Consider the following 21,791-nt stretch of genomic DNA (forward strand, 5'->3'; position numbering starts at 1 on the left):
AGCTCAATTAAATGTTAAATTTAACATTTAATTGTTATATTTTATGGTAGCTAGCATTCTGGATCATCACGGTGCAACAGAAGTATAAGCAAAGCAGGCCAGGCGCAGTGGCTCATGCCTGTAATCCCAGCACTTTGGGAGGCCAAGGCAGGCAGATCACGAGGTCAGGAGTTCAAGACCAGCCTGGCCAACATGGTAAACCCCCATCTCTACTAAAAATACAAAAATTAGCTGGGCGTGGTGGCGGGTATCCGTAATCCCAGCTAATCGGGAGGCTGAGGCAGGAGAATCGCTTGAAACTGGAAGGCAGAGGTTGCAGTGAGCCAAGATCCTGCCTCTGCACTCCAGCCTGGGTGAAAGAGGGAAATTCCATCTCAAAAAAAAAAAAAGAAGTATAAGCAAGCCACAGATTTGTCAGCGAGGTATGTAATTTAAATTAATTAAATTGTTAGCCATATTTAAAAATAAGTAAAAAGAAACAGGTGATGTTAATTGTAATGTGTTTTATTTAACTCAGTATGTTGAATATGTTATTATTTAAACATGTAGTCAATATTTTAAAATACAGGATATTTTGTATCTATTATCTTTCCAAAATACAAGATACTTTGTGTGTCCTTTTTCTTTCCTGCATGCTTTTTTTTTTTTTGGAAACAGAATCTCACTCTGTTGCCCAACCTGGAGTGCAGTGGTGGGATCTCGGCTCACTTCAACCTTCCCCTCCCGGGTTCAAGCAATTCTCCTGCCTCAGCCTCCCTCCCAAGTAACTGGGATCACAGGCACCCGTGACCACACCCCGCTATTTTTTTTTTTTTTTGAGACGAATCTCTGTCTCACCCAGGCTGGAGTGTAGTGGCAGCATCTCAGCTCACTGCAACTTCTGCTTCCCAGGTTCAAAGTGATTCTTCTGCCTCAGCCTCCCCGAGTAGCTGGGATTACAGGCGTGTGCCACCACGCCCAGCTAATTTTTGTATTTTTGGTAGAGATGGGGTTTTACCTTGTTGGTCAGGCCGGTCTCGAACTCCTGATGTTAGGTGATCTGCCTGCCTCGCCCTCCCAAAGTGCTGGAATTACAGCCTAATTTTTGTATTTTTAGTAGAGATGAGGTTTCACCATGTTGCCCTGCTTGGTTTTGTTTGTTTGTTTGTTTGGAGACAGAGTCTCACTCTGTTGCCCAGGCTGGAGTGCAATGGCACGATCTTTGCTCACTGCAACCTCCGCCTCCTGGGTTCAAATGATTCTCCTGCCTCAGCCTTCCGAGTAGCTGAGATTACAGACATTTGCCACCATGCCCAGCTAATTTTTTGTATTTTTAGTAGAGATGGGGTTTTACCATGTTGCCCAGGCTGGCCTCGAACTCCTTACTTCAAGTGATCCACCCGCCCTGGCCTCCCATAGTGCTGGTATTACAGGTATGAGCCACCGCGCTTGGCCGCTGCCTGCTTTGGAAATCTAGTATGTATTTTATACTCCACAGCACAGCACAGCACCGCACATCTCAAGTCGGACTAGCTGCATTTCAAGGGCTCAGCCATCACACATTACCAGTCGCTACTGCATCAGACTGTGCAGTGCTGGATGGGGAGTCAGAAGAGAAACCAGGTGATTTCCATGTCAAGTGAACAGGCTAAGAAAAGCAAATTGGGGAAAGAGCACAGGGAATGTGGAAGTTGCTGTTTGAAAGAGGATGGTTGAGAAGGTTGAAGAGGTGTCATTTGCAGAGAGACCCAAAGGAGGTGAGAGCGCTGAACAAACAGTTACATTCTTCGTTGTCTGCCACAGTGCTGTCCAGAAGAACATCCCACAATAATGGGCATGTTCCGTATCAGCTCCGTCCAATTCAGTAGCCCCTGGCTCCGTGGGGTTTTCTTTCTTTCTTTCTGTTCTTCTTTTCTTTCTTTCTTTCTTTCCTTTTTCTCTTTCTTTTTTTTTTTTTTTTTAATATGGAGTCTCACTGTCTTACCCAGGCTGGAGTGCAGTGGTGTGATCTTAGCTCACTGCAAACTCCACCTCCTGGGTTTAAGCGATTCTCCTGCCTCAGCCTCCCAAATAGCTGGAACTACAGGCGTGCACCACCACGCCTGGCTAATGTTTATATATATTTTTTGTTTTGTTTTGTTTTTGTTTTGTTTGAGGCAGAGTCTAGTCCTGTCGCCCAGGCTGGAGTGCAGTGGCACGATCTCGGCTCACTGCAAGCTCCGCCTCCCAGGTTCACTCCATTCTCCTGCCTCAGCCTCCCGAGTAGTTGGGACTACAGGCGCCCGCTACCACGCCCAGCTAATTTTTTCTTGTATTTTTAGTAGAGATGGGGTTTCACCATGTTAACCAGGATGGTCTGTATCTCCTGACCTCGTGATCTGACGGCCTTGGCCTCCCAAAGTGCTGGGATTACAGGCGTGAGCCACAGTGTCCGGCCTATATTTATATTTTTATTTATTATTATTATCATTATTATTATTATTTTTTTGAGACGGAATCTTGCACTATCACCCAGGCTGGAGTGCAGTGGTGTGATCTCGGCTCACTGCAACCTCTGCCTCCCAGGTTCAAGTGATTCTCGTGCCTCAGCCTCCCAAGTAGCTGGGACCGCCTGCCACCACACCTGACTAACTTTTTTTGTATTTTTAGTGGAAACAAGATTTCACCATGTTGGCCAGGCCAGTCTTGAACTCCCAACTTCAGGTGATCCACCAACCTCGGCCTCCCAAAGTGCTGGGATTACAGGCATGAGCCACTGCATCTGACCTGCATATGTGTTTTGTGGGGTGTTTTTTTTTTTTTGCACTTGGCATATGGCTGGTACCATTAAAGAACTGACTTTCTGGCCAGACAACGGCAGCTTATGCCTGTAATCTCAAGCACTTTGGGAAGCCGAAGTGGGAGGATCACTTGGGGCCAGGAGTTCCAGACCAGCCTGAGCAACATAGCAAGCCCCTATCTCTACCAAAGAAAAAAAAAAAAAATAGCCAGGTGATATGGTGTGGGCCTTTAGTCTCGGCTACTTGAAAGGCTGAGGTGAGAGGATTTCTCGAGCTCAGTAGTTCGAGACTGCAGTGAGTTGTGATCATGCCACAACACTTCACACTGGGCAACAAAGCAAAACCCCATGTCAAAAAACAAAAACAAAAAAAAAAAACTGAGCATAAGTTTTTAATTAATTCAAATGTAAATAACCACATAGAGTTAGTGGCTCCTGTAGTGGACGGCATAGGGTTAGTACAGTGGTGACAAGTCCTCTGAATTAAGTGGGTCCTTCATGGCAAATGCTTTATGGACATCCTCCTGTGAAATCCTAGAAATAGGCCGGGCAGGGTGGCTGATGCCTATAATCCCAGCACTTTGGGAGGCCGAGGCAGGCGGATCACGAGGTCAGCAGTTCAAGACAAGTCTAGCCAACATAGTGAAACCCCATCTCTACTAAAAATACAAAAATTAGCCAGGCATGGTAGCAGGCGCCTGTAATCCCAGCTACTCAGGAGGCTGAGGCAGGAGAATCGCTTGAACCCAGGAGTTGGAGGTTGCAGTGAGCTGAGATTGCGCCGCTGCACTCCAGCCTGTGCAACAAAGCGAGACTGTCTCAAAAACAAAACAAAACAAAACAAAAACACAAAATCCTAGAAATAGCTCTGTGATATGGGAGCTATAATCATTGTTCCCACAATGAAAAATAAACTTCATTCATTCATCTATACTTTAGTATTGTTGATAGATTTTATTTTTTAACCCAGATGTGGTGGCTCACATATATAATCCCAACACTTTGGGAGGCTGAGGCAGGCAGATCACTTGAGGTCAGGAGTTCAAGACCAGCCTGGCCGCCAGGCACGTTGGCTCACTCCTGTAATCCCAGCACTTTGGGAGGCCAAGGTGGGTGGATCACGAGGTCAAGAGATCGGGACCATCCTGGCTAACACGGTGAAACCCTGTCTCTACTAAAAATACAAAAAATTAGCCGGGCGTGGTGGTGGACGCCTGTAGTCCCAGCTACTTGGGAGGTGGAGGCAGGAGAATGGTGTGAACCCGGGAAGCAGAGCTTGCAGTGAGCCGAGACCGTGCCACTGCACTCCAGCTGGGGCAACAGAGCGAGACTCCATTTCAAAAAATAAAAAATAAACCAGCCTGGCCAACATGGTGAAACCCCGTCTCTTCTAAAACTACAAAAATTAGTCGGGCTTGGTGGCGCCTGTAATCCCAACTACTTGGGAGCTGAGGCAGGAGAATCACTTGAACCGGGGAAGCAGAGGTTGCAGTGAGCCAAGATCGCGCCATTGCACTCCAACCTGGGCAACAAAAGCCAAACTCCATTTAAAAAAAAAAAAAAAAAAAAGGAAAATAAAATGTTCTAAACTGAGATTGGAGTGATGGGCAACAGAAGAGTGAGACTGTCTCAAAAAAAAAAAAAAAAAAGACTTTATCTTTTAGAAAAATTTAAACCTGGCACAGTGGCTCACACCTATAATCCCAGCAGTTTGGGAGGCTGAGGTGGGAGGATCTGTTGAGGCCTGGAGTTTGAGACCAGCGCAGGTAATATAACAAGACCCCCATCTCTAGTAAAAATTTAAAAAATTTGCTGGGTGTGGTAGGACACACCTGTGCTCCCAGGTGGGAGGGCTGGTTAAGTCTGGGAGGTCAAGGCTACAGTGAACTGTGATTGCACCACTGCCCTCCATTCTGGGTGACAGAGTGTGACCTTATCTCAAAATAAATAAATAAATAAAAATTTTAGATTTACGGAAATACTGCCAAAGTAGTAGTAGAGAGTTACCAGGCCTGGTGCAGTGGCAGGTTATTATAATCCCAGCTACTTGGGAGGCTAAGGTGGGAGGATCTCTGAGCCCAGGAGTTGCAGAACAGCCTGGGCAACATAGCCAGACCCTGTCCTTTTTTTTCTTTTTTTTTTTTTTTGAGACCAAGTCTCACTCTATCGCCCATGGAGTGCAGTGGTGTGATCTCAGCTCACTGCAATCTGCGTCTCCTGGGTTCAAGTGATTCTCCTGCCTTAGCCTCCCAAGTAGCTGGGATTATATGCACCCGCCACCACACCCAGCTAATTTTTATATTTTTAGTAGAGACGAGTTTTCACCATGTTGTCCAGGCTGGTCTCCAACTCCTGACCTCAGGTGATCCACCTGCTTTGGCTTCCCAAAGTGCTGGGATTACAGGCGTGAGACCTGACCCTGTGTTGAAAACAAACAAAAAAACAGAATTACCATTATTCCCTATTAGTTAAATATTTTAGTTACAAATGAGTAACATATTGGTAACAAATTAATAATGATAATTTGTTGCAATTAATGGACCAATACTGATACTTTGCTATTAACTGAAGGTCAGAGTTTAGTCTTCCTTTGTGTTGCCCTAGTATCTTTTTTCTTTTCCAGGATCCTACCCAGGAGACCATCTCACTTTTTTTTTTTCTTTTTGAGATGGAGTCTCGCTCTGTCACCTGTACTGGAGTGCAGTGGTGTGATCTCGGCTCACTGCAGCCTTCACCTCCTGGGTTCAAGTGATCCTCCTGACTCAGCCTCCCAAGTAGCTCAGTCTACGGGGACCCACCATGATGCCCGGCTAATTTTTGTATTTTTAGTAGAGACGGGGTTTTGCCATGTTGGCCAGGCTGGTCTTGAACTCCTGACCTCAAGTGATCCACCTGCCTCGGCCTCCCAACGTGCTGGGATTACAGGCGTAAGCCACCACACCCGACCAGTTCATCTCACTTTTAGTTCTCTTACCTCATTAGGCTCTTCTTAGCTGTGACAGATTCTCAAACTTCCCTAATTTGTGATGACCTTGACAGTTTTGAGGAGTGCCAGTCAGGTATTTTGGTAAGAATGTCCCTCTTTTGGAATTTATGTGGCGTTTTTCTCATAAGAGTGGGATGACATGTTTTTGGCAGCAAGATCAAGGAAGTAAAGTGCCATTTTCATCACACCATATCAAGGGTACAGCCTATCAAATTTATTGTTTTTTTATTTAAAGACGCAGGGTCCCGGCCGGGCACTGTGGCTCACACCTCTAATCCTAGCCCTTTGGGAGATAGAGGCAGGTGGATCACTTGAGGTCAGGAATTCGAGACCAGCCTGGCCAACATGGTGAAACCCCATCTCTACTAAAAAAGTACAAAAATTAGCTGGATGTGGTGGTGTACACCTGTAGTCCCAGCTACTCTGGAGGCTGAGGCATGAAAATTGCTTGAACCTGGGAGGTGGAGGTTGTAGTGAGCCAAGATTGTGCTGCTACACTCCAGCCTGGGGACTATAGGTGTGCACCACCATGCCCAGCTAATTTTGTATTTTTTAGTAGAGATGGGTTTTCACCGTGTTGGCCAGGCTGGTGTTGAACTCCAGACCTCAGGTGATCCTCCTGTCTTGTTCTCCCAAAGTGCTGGCATTACAGGCATGAGCCACTGTGCCCAGCCCTCCTTTTTTTTTTTTTGGAATACTGTNGGATGGATGGATGGATGGAAGGATGGGTGGATGGAAGGATGAATGGACAGAAAGACTGGGGATGGATGAAAGAATGGGGTACAGATGAAGGAGAGGGAATGAATGGGAAACCAGATGGATGGATAAAAGGATAGGAGAGGGATGAGTGAGGGATGGATGAATGGGTAGATGGAGCATGGTTGAATGGAAGTATGGAAGGAAGAATGGATGAATGGGTACATGGAGGATGACTGGATGGAAGGATGTATGTATGTATGGATGGATGGAAAAAATGGGCAGAAGGATGGATGGATGGATAGATGGATGAATGGATGGATGGAAGGATGGATGGATGGATGGATGGAAGGATGGATGGAAGGATGGAAGGAAGGAAGGATGGATGGATGGATGGATGGATGGATGGATGGATGGATGGAAGGAAGGATGGAAGGAAGGATGGAAGGAAGGAAGGATGGATGGAAGGATGGATGGATGGATGGATGGAAGGATGGATGGAAGGATGGATGGATGGATGGATCGATGGATGGATGGATGGATGGAAGGATGTATGTATGGATGGATGGATGGAAAAAATGGGCAGACGGATGGATGGATGGATAGATGGATGAATGGATGGATGGAAGGATGGATGGAAGGAAGGAAGGATGGATGGATGGATGGATGGATGGATGGATGGATTGATGGATGGATGGATGGATTGATGGATGGAAGGAAGGATGGAAGGAAGGAAGGATGGATGGATGGATGGATGGATGGATGGATGGATGGAAGGATGGAAGGAAGGAAGGATGGATGGATGGATGGATGGATGGATGGATGGAAGGAAGGATGGAAGGAAGGATGGATGGATGGATGGATGGATGGATCGATGGATGGATGGATGCATGGAAGGATGGGTGGAAGGATGGGTGGATGGAAGGATAAATGGATGGAAGGATGGAGGATGAATGGAAAGATGGGGGACAAATGAAAAGATCAATATACCAACAAGTGGAAGAAATAGCTGAAAGAACAGATTTAAAAAATTCAACACAAACTAAAAGCATAGTGTGGTCCTGCGGCCCAGCTTCCAGGTGTAAAGATTTGCCCCATCCCAGGACAAAACTGCTCAACTCTGCACTTTGGTGAGATGGGGATGAGAGAAAAGTCAGTCTTTAGGCAGACAGATGGATGGATGGTCTGCCAGGAACTCACCTTCCAGAATGACAGTGATGGGGTTAGGCCGGAAGCCCTCACCACCGGGGCACAGGGTTCTGTACTCAGCTGTAAGGGAAACAGGCTCCTGTGAGGTGGAGTATTGGGGCAAAACTTAGGGGAAACAGGGGAGCAACAGCAGGAAGCCTGAAAAGGGCACAAGAGCGGGCTCCCATCCTTCTACTGTACTAACTACATCCCCATATCTCTTTAGCCTCTTAGGACCAAGGGACTTTGGCCAGTCCTGGGGCTGTGCGCGTGCATGTCTGTGTGTGTGCATGTGCATGTGCATGCGTGTGTGTGTGTAAATGTGGATTCCCATTCAACATGTGAGCAGAGTTACATGGTAGTGGCTGGAGGCAGGAAGGAGAGAAGATGATTCCTTCTGATCCAAAACCATATCCTAGTGTAACTGCAAGTTTTCCCCATGCAAGGAAGACCCTGGACATTCACACACGCACACACCTGAGTAGGTGGACAGGTACCTCCCTGTTTCACACCTGAGGACTTTGCACATACTGTTCTCACTGCATTGCACATCATTCCCCCTACTCTGCTAGGAAAACTCCTACACATCCTTCAAAACCTCACTCACGCCTCCTCCCCTGGAAAGCCTTCCCCACAGCTTTCTCTTCCCCACAGCTTTCTCCTGAGCTATGGCTATGCCTCAAAGAAAACCCTTAGGACAGCTCTACTCTCATAGTCCTGAAACTTGGTTTAAGAGTGAGGGAGAAGCAGTGTGCAGAGGCTGTGGCTCATCCTTCTCCGAGTCCCCAGCCCCCAGCACATGACACAGAGGAACTCTCAGTGTTTGTTGACTGACTGAGTGATTAAGTGACTGCAAACACAGAGAATTTACAGAAAGCAGCCTTGGAGAGAGGCCCAGCCAAGAGTACACTGTATGACCCAGGATGAGCCCCTCTCCTTCCCCAGTTCTTGGTGTTCCTGTCGCCTAAGCCCCACCTCCCCTTAGCAGAGATGACCCCCTAAGCTCCCGGGTCTCGGTGGCTCAGGCCACGGTGCTCAACAGCTCCACAGGGACTCACTGGTGTTGGCCACTGGGCACAGCTCGCAGGGATTGCCCCAAGCCTGGCCCAGGGAACAACAGCAGGAAGCCCGGGTGACACCAACTCCGATCTCAGCACTGCAGGAAATGCCACCGTCCCCTCGGTCATGCGTCTCCAGGAAACAGTTCCCAGCCCGAGTGTCTGAACAGGCAGAAGGGGATGGTTAGCAGGAGTCGGGGGAAAGCCGCACGTGTGCGTGTGCATGCATGTGTCTATATCAATGGGTGACAAGGAAAACCGCTCTTGCGGGAGACCAGCAGATGTCCCGTTTGTCAGGAGCAGGTAGATTTGAACACATGGACATCTGAGTTAACCCGGGGGCAATCCCACCCACCTCTGCTGACCCCAGAACCCTGATCTGGAGCTGAGCAGGGACTCACCCACGCAGCCCACTCCGCTGGGGTTCAGCTCAAAATCCTGGGGGCAGCGGCAGAGGTAGCTGCCGGGGGTGTTAACGCACACGCCGTTGATGCAGTTTACTGGGTCTGCACACTCGTTAATGTCTGTGGGCAGGAGGCGCAGTCCTCAGCAGGGAGCCCTGCCTCGGCCCCCCTCCCTCCTGGCTTCATCCTGGGAAGCTGCAGCCCTCACTCAAGGTCAACTTCTGGGCACCAGGGGACAATGTCATGTCCGTCCCTGGGAAGAAACCTAATGGGACAGGAACCTCCAGTCTGCCCTGTCCCCTCCAATCCCATTCCTTCTCCTGCTCTGTTCTGCTTGGCAGAGTTTTGCTCGTTGAACTCTACCTGCCCTGGGTTCCATGCAGTCAACATACGAAAACCTTATCTATTTTAATTTCTTAATTTATTGATGTTTAGAGACAGGGTCTTGCTGTGTTGACCAGGCTGGAGTGCAGTTGTGCAATCATGGCTTACTGCGGCCTCAGACTCCTGGGTTCAAGCAATCCTTCTGCCTCAGCCTTTGGAGTAGCTGGGACTACAGGTGTGCACCACAATGCCCAGCTAATTTTTTATTTTTACTTTTTAGAGATGGGGTCTTGCTATGTTGCTCAGGCTGGTCTCCAACTCCTGGCCTCGAGTGATCCTCCCACCTCAGCCTTCCAAAGTGCTGAGATTATGGGCATGAGCCACCACACCCAGCCAAAACCCATCTATAGAAAATACTTTCAAACCATGGGATAGCACACTCCAATCTGTAGGCCAAATCCGGTCCACCACCTATGTGTGTAAATAAAGTTTTATTGGTACAGGGGCCACATTCATTCATTTACATATTGCCTGTGGCTGCTTTTGAGCTACAATGGCAGAGTTGAATCATTATGACAGAGACTGACTGTGTGGCCTGCAAAGCCAAAAATATTTACCATCTGCCCATTTCTAAAACACACAGAGGTGGGAGACCCACCGAGACAGGCGGATCACGAGGTCAGGAGATCGAGACCATCCTGGCGAACATGGTGAAACCCCGTCTCTACTAAAAAAAAAAAAAAATACAAAAAACTAGCCGGGCGAGGTGGCGGGTGCTTGTAGTCCCAGCTACTCGGGAGGCTGAGGCAGGAGAATGGCGTCAACCCGGGAGGCGGAGCTTGCAGTGAGCTGAGATCCGGCCACTGCACTCCAGCCTGGGCGACACAGCGAGACTCTGTCTCAAAAAAAAAACAAAAACAAAAACACACAGAGGTGGGAGACCCTTTCGGCAGCTAGGGTGGAGGGGTCACTTCAATCACTGAACTTATTCAGCTGGGGAACAGAAACGGGAAACGATGGGGACATCAGGCAAGGTGCTCCCTACACCCCCCCCCCCCCCGCAAGACTGCAAGGGAGGATGCTTGAGAAGAGATCTGAGGGCAGTGAGGGAGCGAGCCATGTCCCCTGCCCCAGCTTCTGTGCTCTCCTCCCTCCTTCCAGCCCAGATGACCTCACACCTGTGCAGTTGCCGCCCCCTCGGTCCAGTTGGTAGCCACCATCGCAGATGCAGCGGAACATTCCAGGCAGGTTCTCACAGCTCCCAAATGCACAGAGGTTCCCTTGCGCACACTCGTCCACATCTGCGGGGACCCTGGGTCAGCCTGACCCACCCAGAGTCTGCGGCAGGGACCCACCCACTCTGTCCTCTGCCCTGCCGGGCCCGGCCTCACCCTGGCAGGCCCGGTGGTCCTCAGTGGGGTCAAAGCCCATCTCACATTCGCAGCGGTACCCGCCGGGCGCATTGAGGCACTGCCCGTTATCACAGAGGTCCACGTTCTCGGCACATTCATCTCTGTCTGAGGGGTCCCAAGATTCAGAGGACTGGAGACTGGTGGACCCGGACCCATGCAGGGTGGGTGGGAGGGAGGCCCCAGTCACTGGAACACTTCGCTGTCAGCCAGAGTCCCAGGCAAGTAGCCCTGGGGACTCCGTCCCTGACTCAGGGTGGGAGGCGAGTGACCAAAGCAGGGTCAGGGAGGGGAGAGGTGGTCTGGACTCCTGGGCCCCAGAGAGGGTACCCAGTCACTCCGGATCCAGGGAGGAGAGCAGCCAGGAAGGAAGCGTCTCATGCATTTAGGGGTTCAAGGGAGCCGTGGGCAGGCAGTAGCACCCCCTGGGCCGAGGACACAGCCTCTCCAGCACCCATGGAGCGATGAGTGAGTCAGAAGGAGTTAGGAGGTTGAGTGACCATGGCGGCCACCGTGAATTCAGCCCCCGTGGCTGTCCCTCTAGGGCCCCTGCCCTCCCACCCCCTAATCTCACCTTCGCAGGAGAAGCCATCCCCGGTAAAGCCCTGGCGGCAGGTGCAGCGGTAGGAGCCAGGGACATTGAGACAGTCACCTTTTGGGCTGCACTGGTGCTCCTGGGAGACGCATTCATCCAGGTCTGCAGGAGACGGAGCCCAGGCCCCCCACCCCATGGCGTGTGCATTGTGGGGTGCAGAAGGGAGGAAGACTCTTCAATCCTCCAACCCTGACTGCCCCCCTACAGACACCCCCGCACCCCACCCTCCCACTGCCTTGCCCTTCACCTACCTCTTCTGCTTTGCCCCGATTTCCTGCCCCCAGGTACTCACCATGACATTCGAAGCCATGCCCCTCCCAGCCTGGCAGGCACCTACAGCTGAAACTCCCTGGGATGTTGAGACAGGAGGCATGACTGTCACAGTTGTGTCCTCCAACCTCGCATTCATCCACATCTAAAGGGAGAGGAGGCACAACGCCAAGACCCAGTCACAGAAGGAAAGACTCGATGCAGTAGTAGCTGAACGGGCAGGGGCTCTTCCTCTCTAGGGGAGAGCTGGTCCAGAAAGCCTCCTCCCCTCCACTGGGGGAGCTTCCATCTTTACCCAGAGCCCGAGAGGAAAACCCCCAAACCTAACAGACATGACTCTCAGCAGCCCTCAGAAATGGTTTGAAATAGCAGCATGAAAGACTTGGGGTAGATATTAAGAGTGACTGTCCGGCCAGGCACGGTGGTTCATGCCTGTAATCCCAGCGCTTTGGGAGGCCAAGGCGGGCAGATCATGAGGTCAGGAGATCAAGACCATCCTGGCTAACACGGTGAAACCCTGTCTCTACTAAAAATACAAAAATTAGCTGTGCGTGGTGGTGGGTGCCTGTAGTCCCAGCTACTCAGGAGGCTGAGGCAGGAGAATGGTGTGAACCCAGAAGGCAGAGCTTGCAGTGGGCAGAGATCGCACCACTGCACTCCAGCCTGGGCAACAGAGGGAGACTCCGTCTCAAAACAAACAAACAAAAAAACAAGTGACTGTCCGGATGAACACGCCCCCTTTCCAAGCCAGGATTTCCCTGTCCACCAGCATTTCCAATCCAGAGTCAATTCTGCCTCACCCTTATGATCTCTGCCACGTTAAATCTGGGTGAGCTACTGTTACTAAACATTTCTTTACCACACTCCTGTTCTCGCTGACATAAATCATGTTTTAAAAGACAATTTTGGATCCACATCAACAACCTCTAAGAAGTCATGAGCTTGATGCTGTGTTGTGTAACATTTGTTTCTAATACACATTAAAATAACCATCTAACTGGAGTCGATAGAATTGTGTCCCCTTAAAAGGTATGTTCAAGTCCTAAACCCTGAAACCCGTGAATGTGACCTTATTTGGAAACAGGGTCTTCGTAGATGTAACCAAGTTAAGATGAGGTCAGCCCGGATTAAGGTAGGCTCCGGTCCAGTGACTGGTGTTCTTCTAAGACCAGTGACTGGCTGTGTAGCCAGATGCAATGACTTACATCTGTAATCCCAGCTACTCGGGAGGCCAAGGTGGGAGGATCACTTGAGGCAAAGAGTTTGAGACCAGGTTGGGCAACGTAGTGAGAACCTGTTTCTACAAAAACACCTTTTATTCCCCCCTTCGAAGCATGGTTTCACTCTGTCACCCCAGCTGGAGTGTCATGCAGTGGTGCAATCTAGCTCACTGCTGCCTGGATCTCCTGGTCTTAAGCAATCCTCCAGCCTCAGCCTCCTGAGTAGCTAAGACTCCAGGTGAGCGCCAGCATGCCTGGCTAATTTTTAAAATTTTTGTCTCAAACTCCTGAGCTCAAGAATCCTTCCACCTCAACCTCCCAAAGTGCTGGCATTACAGAAATGAGTCACCATGCCTGATCAACAAAAACTTTTTAAAAAATTAGCCCGGCATGGTGGCATGCACCTGTAGTCCCAGCTACTCGGGAGGCTGAGGCTGGGAGGATTGCTTGAACCCAGGAATTTAAGGCTATGAACCAGTTCATGAGCTATGATCACACCACTGCACTATAGCCTGGGCGACACAGCCAGACCTTATCTTTACAAATTAGATACTATTGGGTGCAGTGACTCGTGCCTGTAATCCCAACAAATTGGGAGGTCGAGGCAAGAGGATTACTTGAGTCCAGGAGTTCAAGACCAACCCGAGTGACATAGTAAAACACTATCTCTACAAAAAAAAAAAAAAATTAGCTGAGTGTGATGGCACGTGTGGGAGACTGAGATGGGAAGATCACCTGAGCCCGGAGAGGTGGAGGCTGCAGTGAGCTATGATTGCATCACTGCACTCCAGCCTGGGAGACAGAGTGAGACACTATCTCAAAATAAATAAATAAATAATGTAAAAAATGAAAAATTTTAAAAAATAGATACACAGAGAGAAGGCCTTGTGAAGATGGAGACAGAAACTTGAATGACACGTCTACAAACTGAGGAACACCAAGGAGGCATGGAACAGGTTCTCCCTCTGAGCCCCCAAGAAGGTACTAACCCTGCAGACACCTTGATTTCAGACTTCTGGTTTCCAGAACTATGATTCTAGAAGGAGAATACATTTCTTTTTAATTAAAAAACAAGTTTTGGTTTTTCTTTTTGAGATGGAGTTTTGCTCTGTGGCCCAAGCTGGAGTGCAGTGGTATGATCTCGGCTCACTACAACCTCCGCCTCCCAGATTCAAGCGATTCTCCTGCCTCAGCCTCCCAAGTAGCTGGGATTACAGGCATGCGCCACCACGCCCAGCTAATTTTGTGTTTTTAGTAGAGACGGGGTTTCACCATGTTGGCCAGGCTGGTCTCAAACTCCTGACCTCAGGTAATCCACCCACCTCGACCTCCCAAAGTGCTGGGATTACAGGTGTGAGCTACCCTGCCCAGACTAATTTTTAAAATTTTTAATAGAGATGGGGTTGTTGTCTCTATTAATGTTGCCATATGGCCATGTTGTGATGTATCCATGTCACCCAGGCTGGTCTCGAACCCACGGGCTTAAGCAATCCTCCCGCCTTAGCCTCCCAAAGTGCTGGGATTACAAGTGTGAGCCACCGTGCCAGGTAGAGAATCAATTTACTTTTTTTCTTTTGAGATGGGGTCTCACTCTGTTGCCCAGGCTGGAGTGCAGTGGTGCTATCTTGGCTCACTGCCACCTCTGCCTCCCGGGTTCAAACGATTCTCCTGCCTCAGCCTCCCAAGCAGCTGGGATTACCATGCCTGGCTGATTTTTGTATTTTTAGTAAAGATGGGGTTTCACCATGTTGACCAGGCTGGTCTTGAACTCCTGACCTCAGGTGATCTGCCCGCCTCGGCCTCCCAAAGTGCTGGGATTACAGGCGTGAGCCACCGCACCCAGCCTGGAGAATCAATTTCTAAGCCACCAATTGTGTGATCATTTGTTATGGCAACCACAGGGAACTAACACAGTCACTATTCAAATGTTTAAGTGTTCATCCCTGTATTGCCTCAAATTATCAGGGATTTGCCTTTCAGAAATGCTGCGGCAGACACGTGGGGCTTCCCCTCCTGAGCTGTTCAGGGGACCCCCAGGGCACTGTACGGGACTCTGCTCTTGCTTTAACACAAGAAGCCATCCGTGGAAATCTATGAGCATGAACTCTGGTTGTGCTCGGCATGAATCGCATGATTCCCAAAATGGCCCCGGGGAGTCTTCTCTGCCTGCACCGCTGACCGCCGGCTCACCAGAGCAGCCCGTGGCCCCCTTCCTGACCATGTAGCCCAGCTGACAGTGGCAGACAAAGGAACCCTTCGTGTTCTCGCAGTCCCCGTGGAGGCAGATGTGAGGGTTCAGGTCACACTCATCCACATCTGTTGGGGAAGAAAGCATGAGGTCTGAGGACTGGGTGCAGGGGTGACGGGAGAGGAAGTGGGTGAGCGTGGGAGGGAGACCCCCAGCATTCCTGACTGTCCCACCACATGGGTCCTCTCTGCTAGGACTCGCTTTTTCTCCAGGGGCGGGGAGCTCCCTCTGCATCCACTACTGGGTAATCGGGAATGTTCTGTGAGCCTTTCGCAGTGCACATTCCAAACAACACACCAGGAACGTGCTTCCAAAAGTATTTTATGGTCAAATACATTTAGAGAAGGCTGAGATCCACAAAGCTAACCAGGGTTTCCTCCTGCAGGACTTTTCAGAGCCTTTATGCCGATATGCACAGTGGATCTGCAACAGGGGCATGGAGCAGAACGCATTCCCTAAATGCATTTGTTCACAAGGCCCATCGCTGAGACTTGCTTGCTCTCTGAGACTCCTATAAACTGGAACACTCTAAGCTCTTTAAGCTTCACTCGGTTTCTTGGCCGGGAGTTACATTGTTACTTCCTGGAACTTCCACAGGCCGGCCTCAGCTTTGTCCTGATGGGGCACCCAGCACACAACAGGACAACCTGTAGCTGGGTGAGGACGGCAATCACCACCTTACAGAACACAGCTCTGAGTCTCTTTCCTGCCTCGTCCACTGTCCTCTGCCAGAAACTCCTTTGTCTTTGGTGATCGTAACGCACAGACCTTGAACAGGACACGATCCTCCGATAGGTGTAGCATATGTCGTATTAAACAAACGCCATTTAAAAGAGCAAGGTTTGGGGAATTCTGCTTCTGTTCCATAAATGGGATCTCATGGGCTTTGGGAAGCAGACTTGGGATACGGGGGATGCTTAAGTGGAAAACCAACTGCTGTTACAAAACCTCATCTCTCTACCCGCAAATGGCAGGGGTGGGGTCCAGCATTTGTCATTGTCATGCCTATGTACCACCTTGTGGAAGACCTGGTGTGTGAATTCTGACACCGTCTCCTCCACCCCGCCATCCCGGCTCCTCACCAACACACGTCCTCATGTCTGGCGTGGCCACGAAGCCATCATAGCACAGGCAGCGGTGACCCCCCAGCACGTTGGTGCAGTGGCCTTGGTCACAAATACTGGGGTTCTCTTCACACTCATCCACATCTGGGGGAACAGGGTTGGGGACTGTGCTTAGCTTTGCCCTGATAGACCACCCAGTACACATCTGCTCCCCAGCCCCCAGGACGACCTGTAGCCAGGTGAGGACAGCGATGGTCACTCAAGTAGTCTGGGGGCGCTCAGGCAGTTCTGAGTTTGTTTTCCACCTTATTCACCCTCCTCTGCAAAAACCCCAGGGGCTCTCCCACAGGGTGAGCAGCCTGCCTGGGGCCAGGACAAGCCAGGCAGGGGGTGCCTCGGGTCTGGTTGGCTTCACTACGGTGTGCTGGGCTCTGGGCCAGTGTAGGACCCGGCCAGCACCTCCTCCTCATCCCCCACGCCAGGCAGTGGGAAGAGGTTGTGCCCACCTACCTGCACATGCCCTTCCGTCGGGCATCAGCGAGTAGCCCTGCCGACAGCTGCACCGGTAGCTGCCCTCAGTGTTAATACAGTACACGTCACACCCACCATTCCGGACCCGGCATTCGTTGATGTCTGCAGGATGCAGGGCAGACAGGGGCTGGGGCTGGGGGGAGGGGGCTGGTTTGGGGGTAGGAGCAGAGTGGAGTTGAGGACAGGAGGGGCTGCCACTATGGCTGGGGATGCGGTTGGTGCCCAGGGCCCAGCAGGTGGGCACAGTCTCACCCACGCAGCCTTGGCGGTCAGGTGTGCCCTGGAAGCCGGCGTGGCAGGAGCACTGGAAGGCACCGATGACATTGACACAGTGGCCATGGGGACATAGGCCATCCCTCAGGGAGCACTCATCGATGTCTGCGGGGGAGTGCAGATGAAAGACAGGCCTGTGCCCCATCTGCCGTCTGTGTGACCGTGAGACACACTGGGGCACACACGCACGCTAAGCAACTCACGCTGCCGACACTGGCACAGCCTCGCATGTGCCTGTCCATACACTCGCATTCACTCACATGCAAATACCCACACTCTCCTATAAACACAGACACCCAGATACACACCACACGTGCCTGCTCACGCAGACTCACAAACACACCCCAACACCCACTCACGCGTGAACACACTCGCCCTTGACAGACACACACAGGCACACTCAGATACACACTCACACTCAGGGGCACACTCCTAAATTCACAACACACCTTATATCCACTTGCATACAAATACACTCACCTGTGTGTAAAGACACATCCACACCCAGGGCACACTCACACCCATGTGCACACACAGACACACAAACACCCACACGCACAAACACACACACACACAAACACACCCATGTGCACACTCAGACACACACATAAACACACCCTCAAACATACCTGTCCTTGCACAAACACACGTCCACACCCAGACAGCCACACCCAGAGGTACACCCACACAGACACACTCACAAACACATACTCACACCCACTCACACACAGACATACCTCCCTTTATAAACATGCATTTGCATCCAACTACACATCACATTCTCTTGCACACACACACACAGACTTACATACAAACACAACCGCTCAGAAATTAGCCAGGCATGGCCAGGCGCGGTGGCTCACGCCTGTAATCCCAGCACTTTGGGAGGCCGAGGCGGGCGGATCATGAGATCAGGAGATTGAGACCATCCTGGGTAACACGGTGAAATCCTGTCTCTAACTAAATATACAAAAGAAAATTAGCCAAGTGTGGTGGTGGGCACCTGTAGTCACAGTTCCTTGGGAGGCTGAGGCAGGAGAATGGTGTGAGCCCAGGAGGCAGAGCTTGCAGTGAGCTGAGATGGTAGCCACTGCACTCCAGCCTGGGCGACAGAGTAAGACTCTGTCTCAAAATAAATAAATAAGCCAGGCATGGTGGCGCATGTCTGTAGCCCCACCTACTTGGGAGGCCGAGGTGGGAGGATCACCTGAGCCCGGGAGGTGGAGGCTGCAGTGAGCTGTGATCGTGCCACTGCAACCCAGACTGGACAACAGACTGGGACCCTGTGTCAAACAAAACAAAATGAAACACACACACACATGCAAACACACTTGCCCTTGGTAGATACATTCATAGCCAAATACACACTCAAACCATCTTGTGTGTTCACACAGATGCACACACACACTCACACCTACTCACATGCAAACACTCCCCATTGTACAGACACACACACAGTCACACAAATGCACAAACGCCTGCCGTTGTACAGACACTCATGCATGTGTGTGTTCATCTAGACACACAAACACACTCCCGCCATCTTGCATATAAACCCACTTACACACACAGTTACACACTGACACACACGTGCATGCTCACACACTGGCCTCAGAGAGACAGATACACATGCCCACACTCTCACTCATCCAGCCCACATTCACCTGACACCCACGCACTTTCACACACACGGGCTCACACTCACACTCGCACACCCGGATGCACACTCACCCTCACAGGCAGTGCCCTCGGCCGTCAGCTCGTGCCCAGGGGGACACTGGCACTTGTAGCTCCCATCCGTGTTGGTACAAGTGCCTCCCCGGCAGAGCAGTGGGTCCCTTGCACACTCATCCACGTCTGAAGGTTTGTGTGGAAAGAGAGAGCAGGTGTGAAGGTGCTGACGCAGGGAGGGAGCGATGAGGTTCATGCTGGCTTCTCCCCGCCACCTCCCCAGCCCCCTTCACCCCAGCGGGAGCCAGGAGAGCCTGGGGGCTCCGGGCTGGGATGACCCAGGGGAGTGGGGTCTGCACCAGGAGCAGAGACCAGCCAGATAGGGAGGGAGGCTGAGATTCTCAGAAGAACAAAGGCCATGAAGTTGACACTGCACCAGGAGCAGAGACCAGCCAGATAGGGAGGGAGGGTGAGATTCTCAGAAGAACAAAGGCCATGAAGTTGACACTCTTGGTGCTGCTAGAAAAGGCACTAAGAAGTGCCATCATTGACTTTGTTATTCATTTGATGAGCATTTCACGTGCATCCTCTGAGCTAGAGGCACTGCAGGGAGCTCCAGCTCCAGGGAGCCCTCTTTCCTCCTCCACTCCCTGCAGGACATGCCAGAAAGCTGAGGCTCAGTCCTGCCAGGACTCAGGGCAGGGAGCAGGCAGCCTCACCACGGACTCATCACTCTTAAGCCACAGGGGCATCCTTCCATTCCTCAGGCCCACCCCAGTGCCTTTGCACATGCTGTTCTCCAGTGTCTTCACCCTGTTCACCGCTACTGCATTCTTTCTTTCTTTTTTCCTTTTTTGTTGTTGTTTTTGAGATGGAGTCTCACTCGGTTGCCCAAGCTGGAGTGCAGTGGCACCATCTCGGCTCCCTGCAACCTCCGCCTCCTGGGTTCACGCAATTCTTCTGCCTCAGCCTCCCAAGTAGCTGGGATTACAGGCGTGCATCACCAAGCCCAGTTAATTTTTTTATTTTTAGTAGAGACAGCGTTTCACCCTGTTGGTCAGGCTGGTCTCGAAATCCTGACCTCAAGTGATTCAACTACCTCAGCCTCCCAAATTGCTGGGATTACAGGTATGAGCCACCGAGTCCAGCCTTTTTTTTTTTTTTCTGAGACAGATTTTCACACTGTCACCCAGCCTAGAGTGCAGTGACACGATCACAGCTCACTACAGCCTCCACCTCCCAGGTTCAAACTATCCTCCAACCTCAGCCTCCTGAGCAGCTGGGACTACAGGCAGGTGCCACCACACTCTGCTAATTTTTCAATTTTGTGTAGAGATGGGGCCTCTCTATGTTGACCAAGCTGGTCTTGAACTCCTGGCCTCAAGCAATCCTGTCTCAGCCATCTCTCATCAGACCATGTGGCCTTTTTAAGTGCTTCTGACAGTGGCAATTTTGCATTTTTTTCTTTTCTTTCTTTCTTTCTTTTTTTTTTTTTAATTTGGAGACAGAGTCTTGCTCTGTCGCCCAGGCTGGAGTGCAGTGGTGCGATCTCAGCTCACTGCAACCTCCACCTCCTGGGTTTAAGCAATTCTCCTCAGTCTCCCAAGTAGCTGGGACTACAGGCACCCGCCACCACACCGAGTTAATTTTTTGTATTTTAGTAGAGATGGGGTTTCACCGTGTTGCCCAGGCTGGTTTTGAACTCCTGAACTCAGGAAATCTGCCCACTTCAGCCTCCCAAGGTGCTGGGATTACAGGCATGAACCACTTTGCCTGGATTTTTCTTTTTCCTTCCTTCCTTCCTTCCTTCCTTCTTTCTTTGTTTCTTTCTTTCCCTTCCTTCCTTCCTTCTCTCTTTCTTTCTCTCTCTCTCTCTCTCTTTCTTTCTTCTTTCTTTCCTCTTTCTTATGACAGGGTCTCACTCTATCACCCAGGCTGGAGCGCAGAAGTGCAATCATGGTTCACTGTAGCCTCAACCTCCTGGGCTCAAAGGATCCTCCCTTCTCAGCCTCCCGAGTGGCATGTGCCACCATGCCCAGCTAATTTTTTAAAAATTTTGTAGCGAGAGGGTCTTGCTATGTTGCCCAGGCTGGGCTCAAACTCCTGGACTCAAGCGATCCTACTGCCTTGGCCTCTCAAAGTGCTGGGATTACAGGCGAGGGCCACCGCACCGGCCCAATTTTGCATTTCCTCAGCGATTCATGTTATTCATGTCTGTCTTCCTGTTAGGCTGTGAGCTCCAAGGAAAGAGGGCTCCCTGGAGCTGGAGCTCCCTGCAGTGCCTCTAGCTCAGAGGATGCACGTGAAATGCTCATCAAATGAATAACAAAGACAATGATGGGGACGAGAGGCCTTGTAACTGGCAGTATTTCCCAGGCTTCCCTGAGGGGTCCTGTCCTCTACCCAAGCTACACACCCTCCCTGGGAGACCTCACCTACCCCAGTGTGCCGGCCACCCCCAGGTCTTAGCCCCCAGGTCTCTCTCCTAAGGACGATGCCTCATGGACCCCAGACTCACCACAACCCAGCTAATTTGCAGCTCCTCCCTCCTCCTGCCCCCTCCATCCACGTCCACACAGCAACAGCCGTCCCCACCCGTCCCCACCCTCCGTCTCCTCAATGCCCACCCTGCCCAGGGCGCCCACCACACCCCTGCCCGGCAGTCACCAACCCATGCAGTCCTTCATCAGCATGAAGCCGCTTTCATAGCCGGGAAAACACTCGCACTCAAAGCTGCCTGGGGTGTTGACACAGGCGCCCTGGCCGCAGAGGTCAGGGGAGATGCGACACTCGTCAATATCTGTAGGGAGAGGAGGCAGAGGCTGGAGGGGCCGTGTGTGCCGCATCACGGGGCGCAAGGCAGAGGGGTCTCTGTCCCTTGATGGGAGTGTGGGCTAGAGGAAGCCTGTCTGCAGACATAAGGAGGCACAGGCCAAGAGGGGAGGGGTCCCTGGATGCAGACAGGATGGGGTGCCGGAGGGGGTCATCAAATCTGTAGATATGAGAGGCGGAACAGAAGCTCCGAAAAGGAGCTGAGGAAATGGAGAGACCCCGAACTAAACATGACAAGGACAGCGAGTTTTCTCACAGCCCGGA

General features: G+C 51.0%; 1 protein-coding gene across 1 annotated transcript in view; it reads right to left on the reverse strand.

The window, feature by feature from the left end:
- The window catches only part of LOC112612869 (fibrillin-3-like), a 53,184-nt gene that overhangs the window by 1,963 nt on the left and 29,430 nt on the right, over nucleotides 1-21,791 (reverse strand). The window contains exons 24-36 of the mRNA XM_025367827.1: nucleotides 21,367-21,495; nucleotides 18,756-18,881; nucleotides 17,004-17,129; nucleotides 16,731-16,853; nucleotides 16,239-16,364; nucleotides 15,099-15,224; nucleotides 11,711-11,833; nucleotides 11,398-11,520; nucleotides 10,806-10,931; nucleotides 10,593-10,715; nucleotides 9,088-9,210; nucleotides 8,687-8,848; nucleotides 7,641-7,709 (exon numbers count right to left, since the gene is read on the reverse strand). Coding sequence (XP_025223612.1) covers nucleotides 7,641-7,709; nucleotides 8,687-8,848; nucleotides 9,088-9,210; nucleotides 10,593-10,715; nucleotides 10,806-10,931; nucleotides 11,398-11,520; nucleotides 11,711-11,833; nucleotides 15,099-15,224; nucleotides 16,239-16,364; nucleotides 16,731-16,853; nucleotides 17,004-17,129; nucleotides 18,756-18,881; nucleotides 21,367-21,495 — 1,605 coding nt within the window. The remainder of the gene's footprint in view (nucleotides 1-7,640; nucleotides 7,710-8,686; nucleotides 8,849-9,087; nucleotides 9,211-10,592; nucleotides 10,716-10,805; nucleotides 10,932-11,397; nucleotides 11,521-11,710; nucleotides 11,834-15,098; nucleotides 15,225-16,238; nucleotides 16,365-16,730; nucleotides 16,854-17,003; nucleotides 17,130-18,755; nucleotides 18,882-21,366; nucleotides 21,496-21,791) is intronic.

This window comes from Theropithecus gelada, chromosome 19 (assembly GCF_003255815.1).
Source record: "Theropithecus gelada isolate Dixy chromosome 19, Tgel_1.0, whole genome shotgun sequence".
Classification (NCBI taxonomy): domain Eukaryota; kingdom Metazoa; phylum Chordata; class Mammalia; order Primates; family Cercopithecidae; genus Theropithecus; species Theropithecus gelada.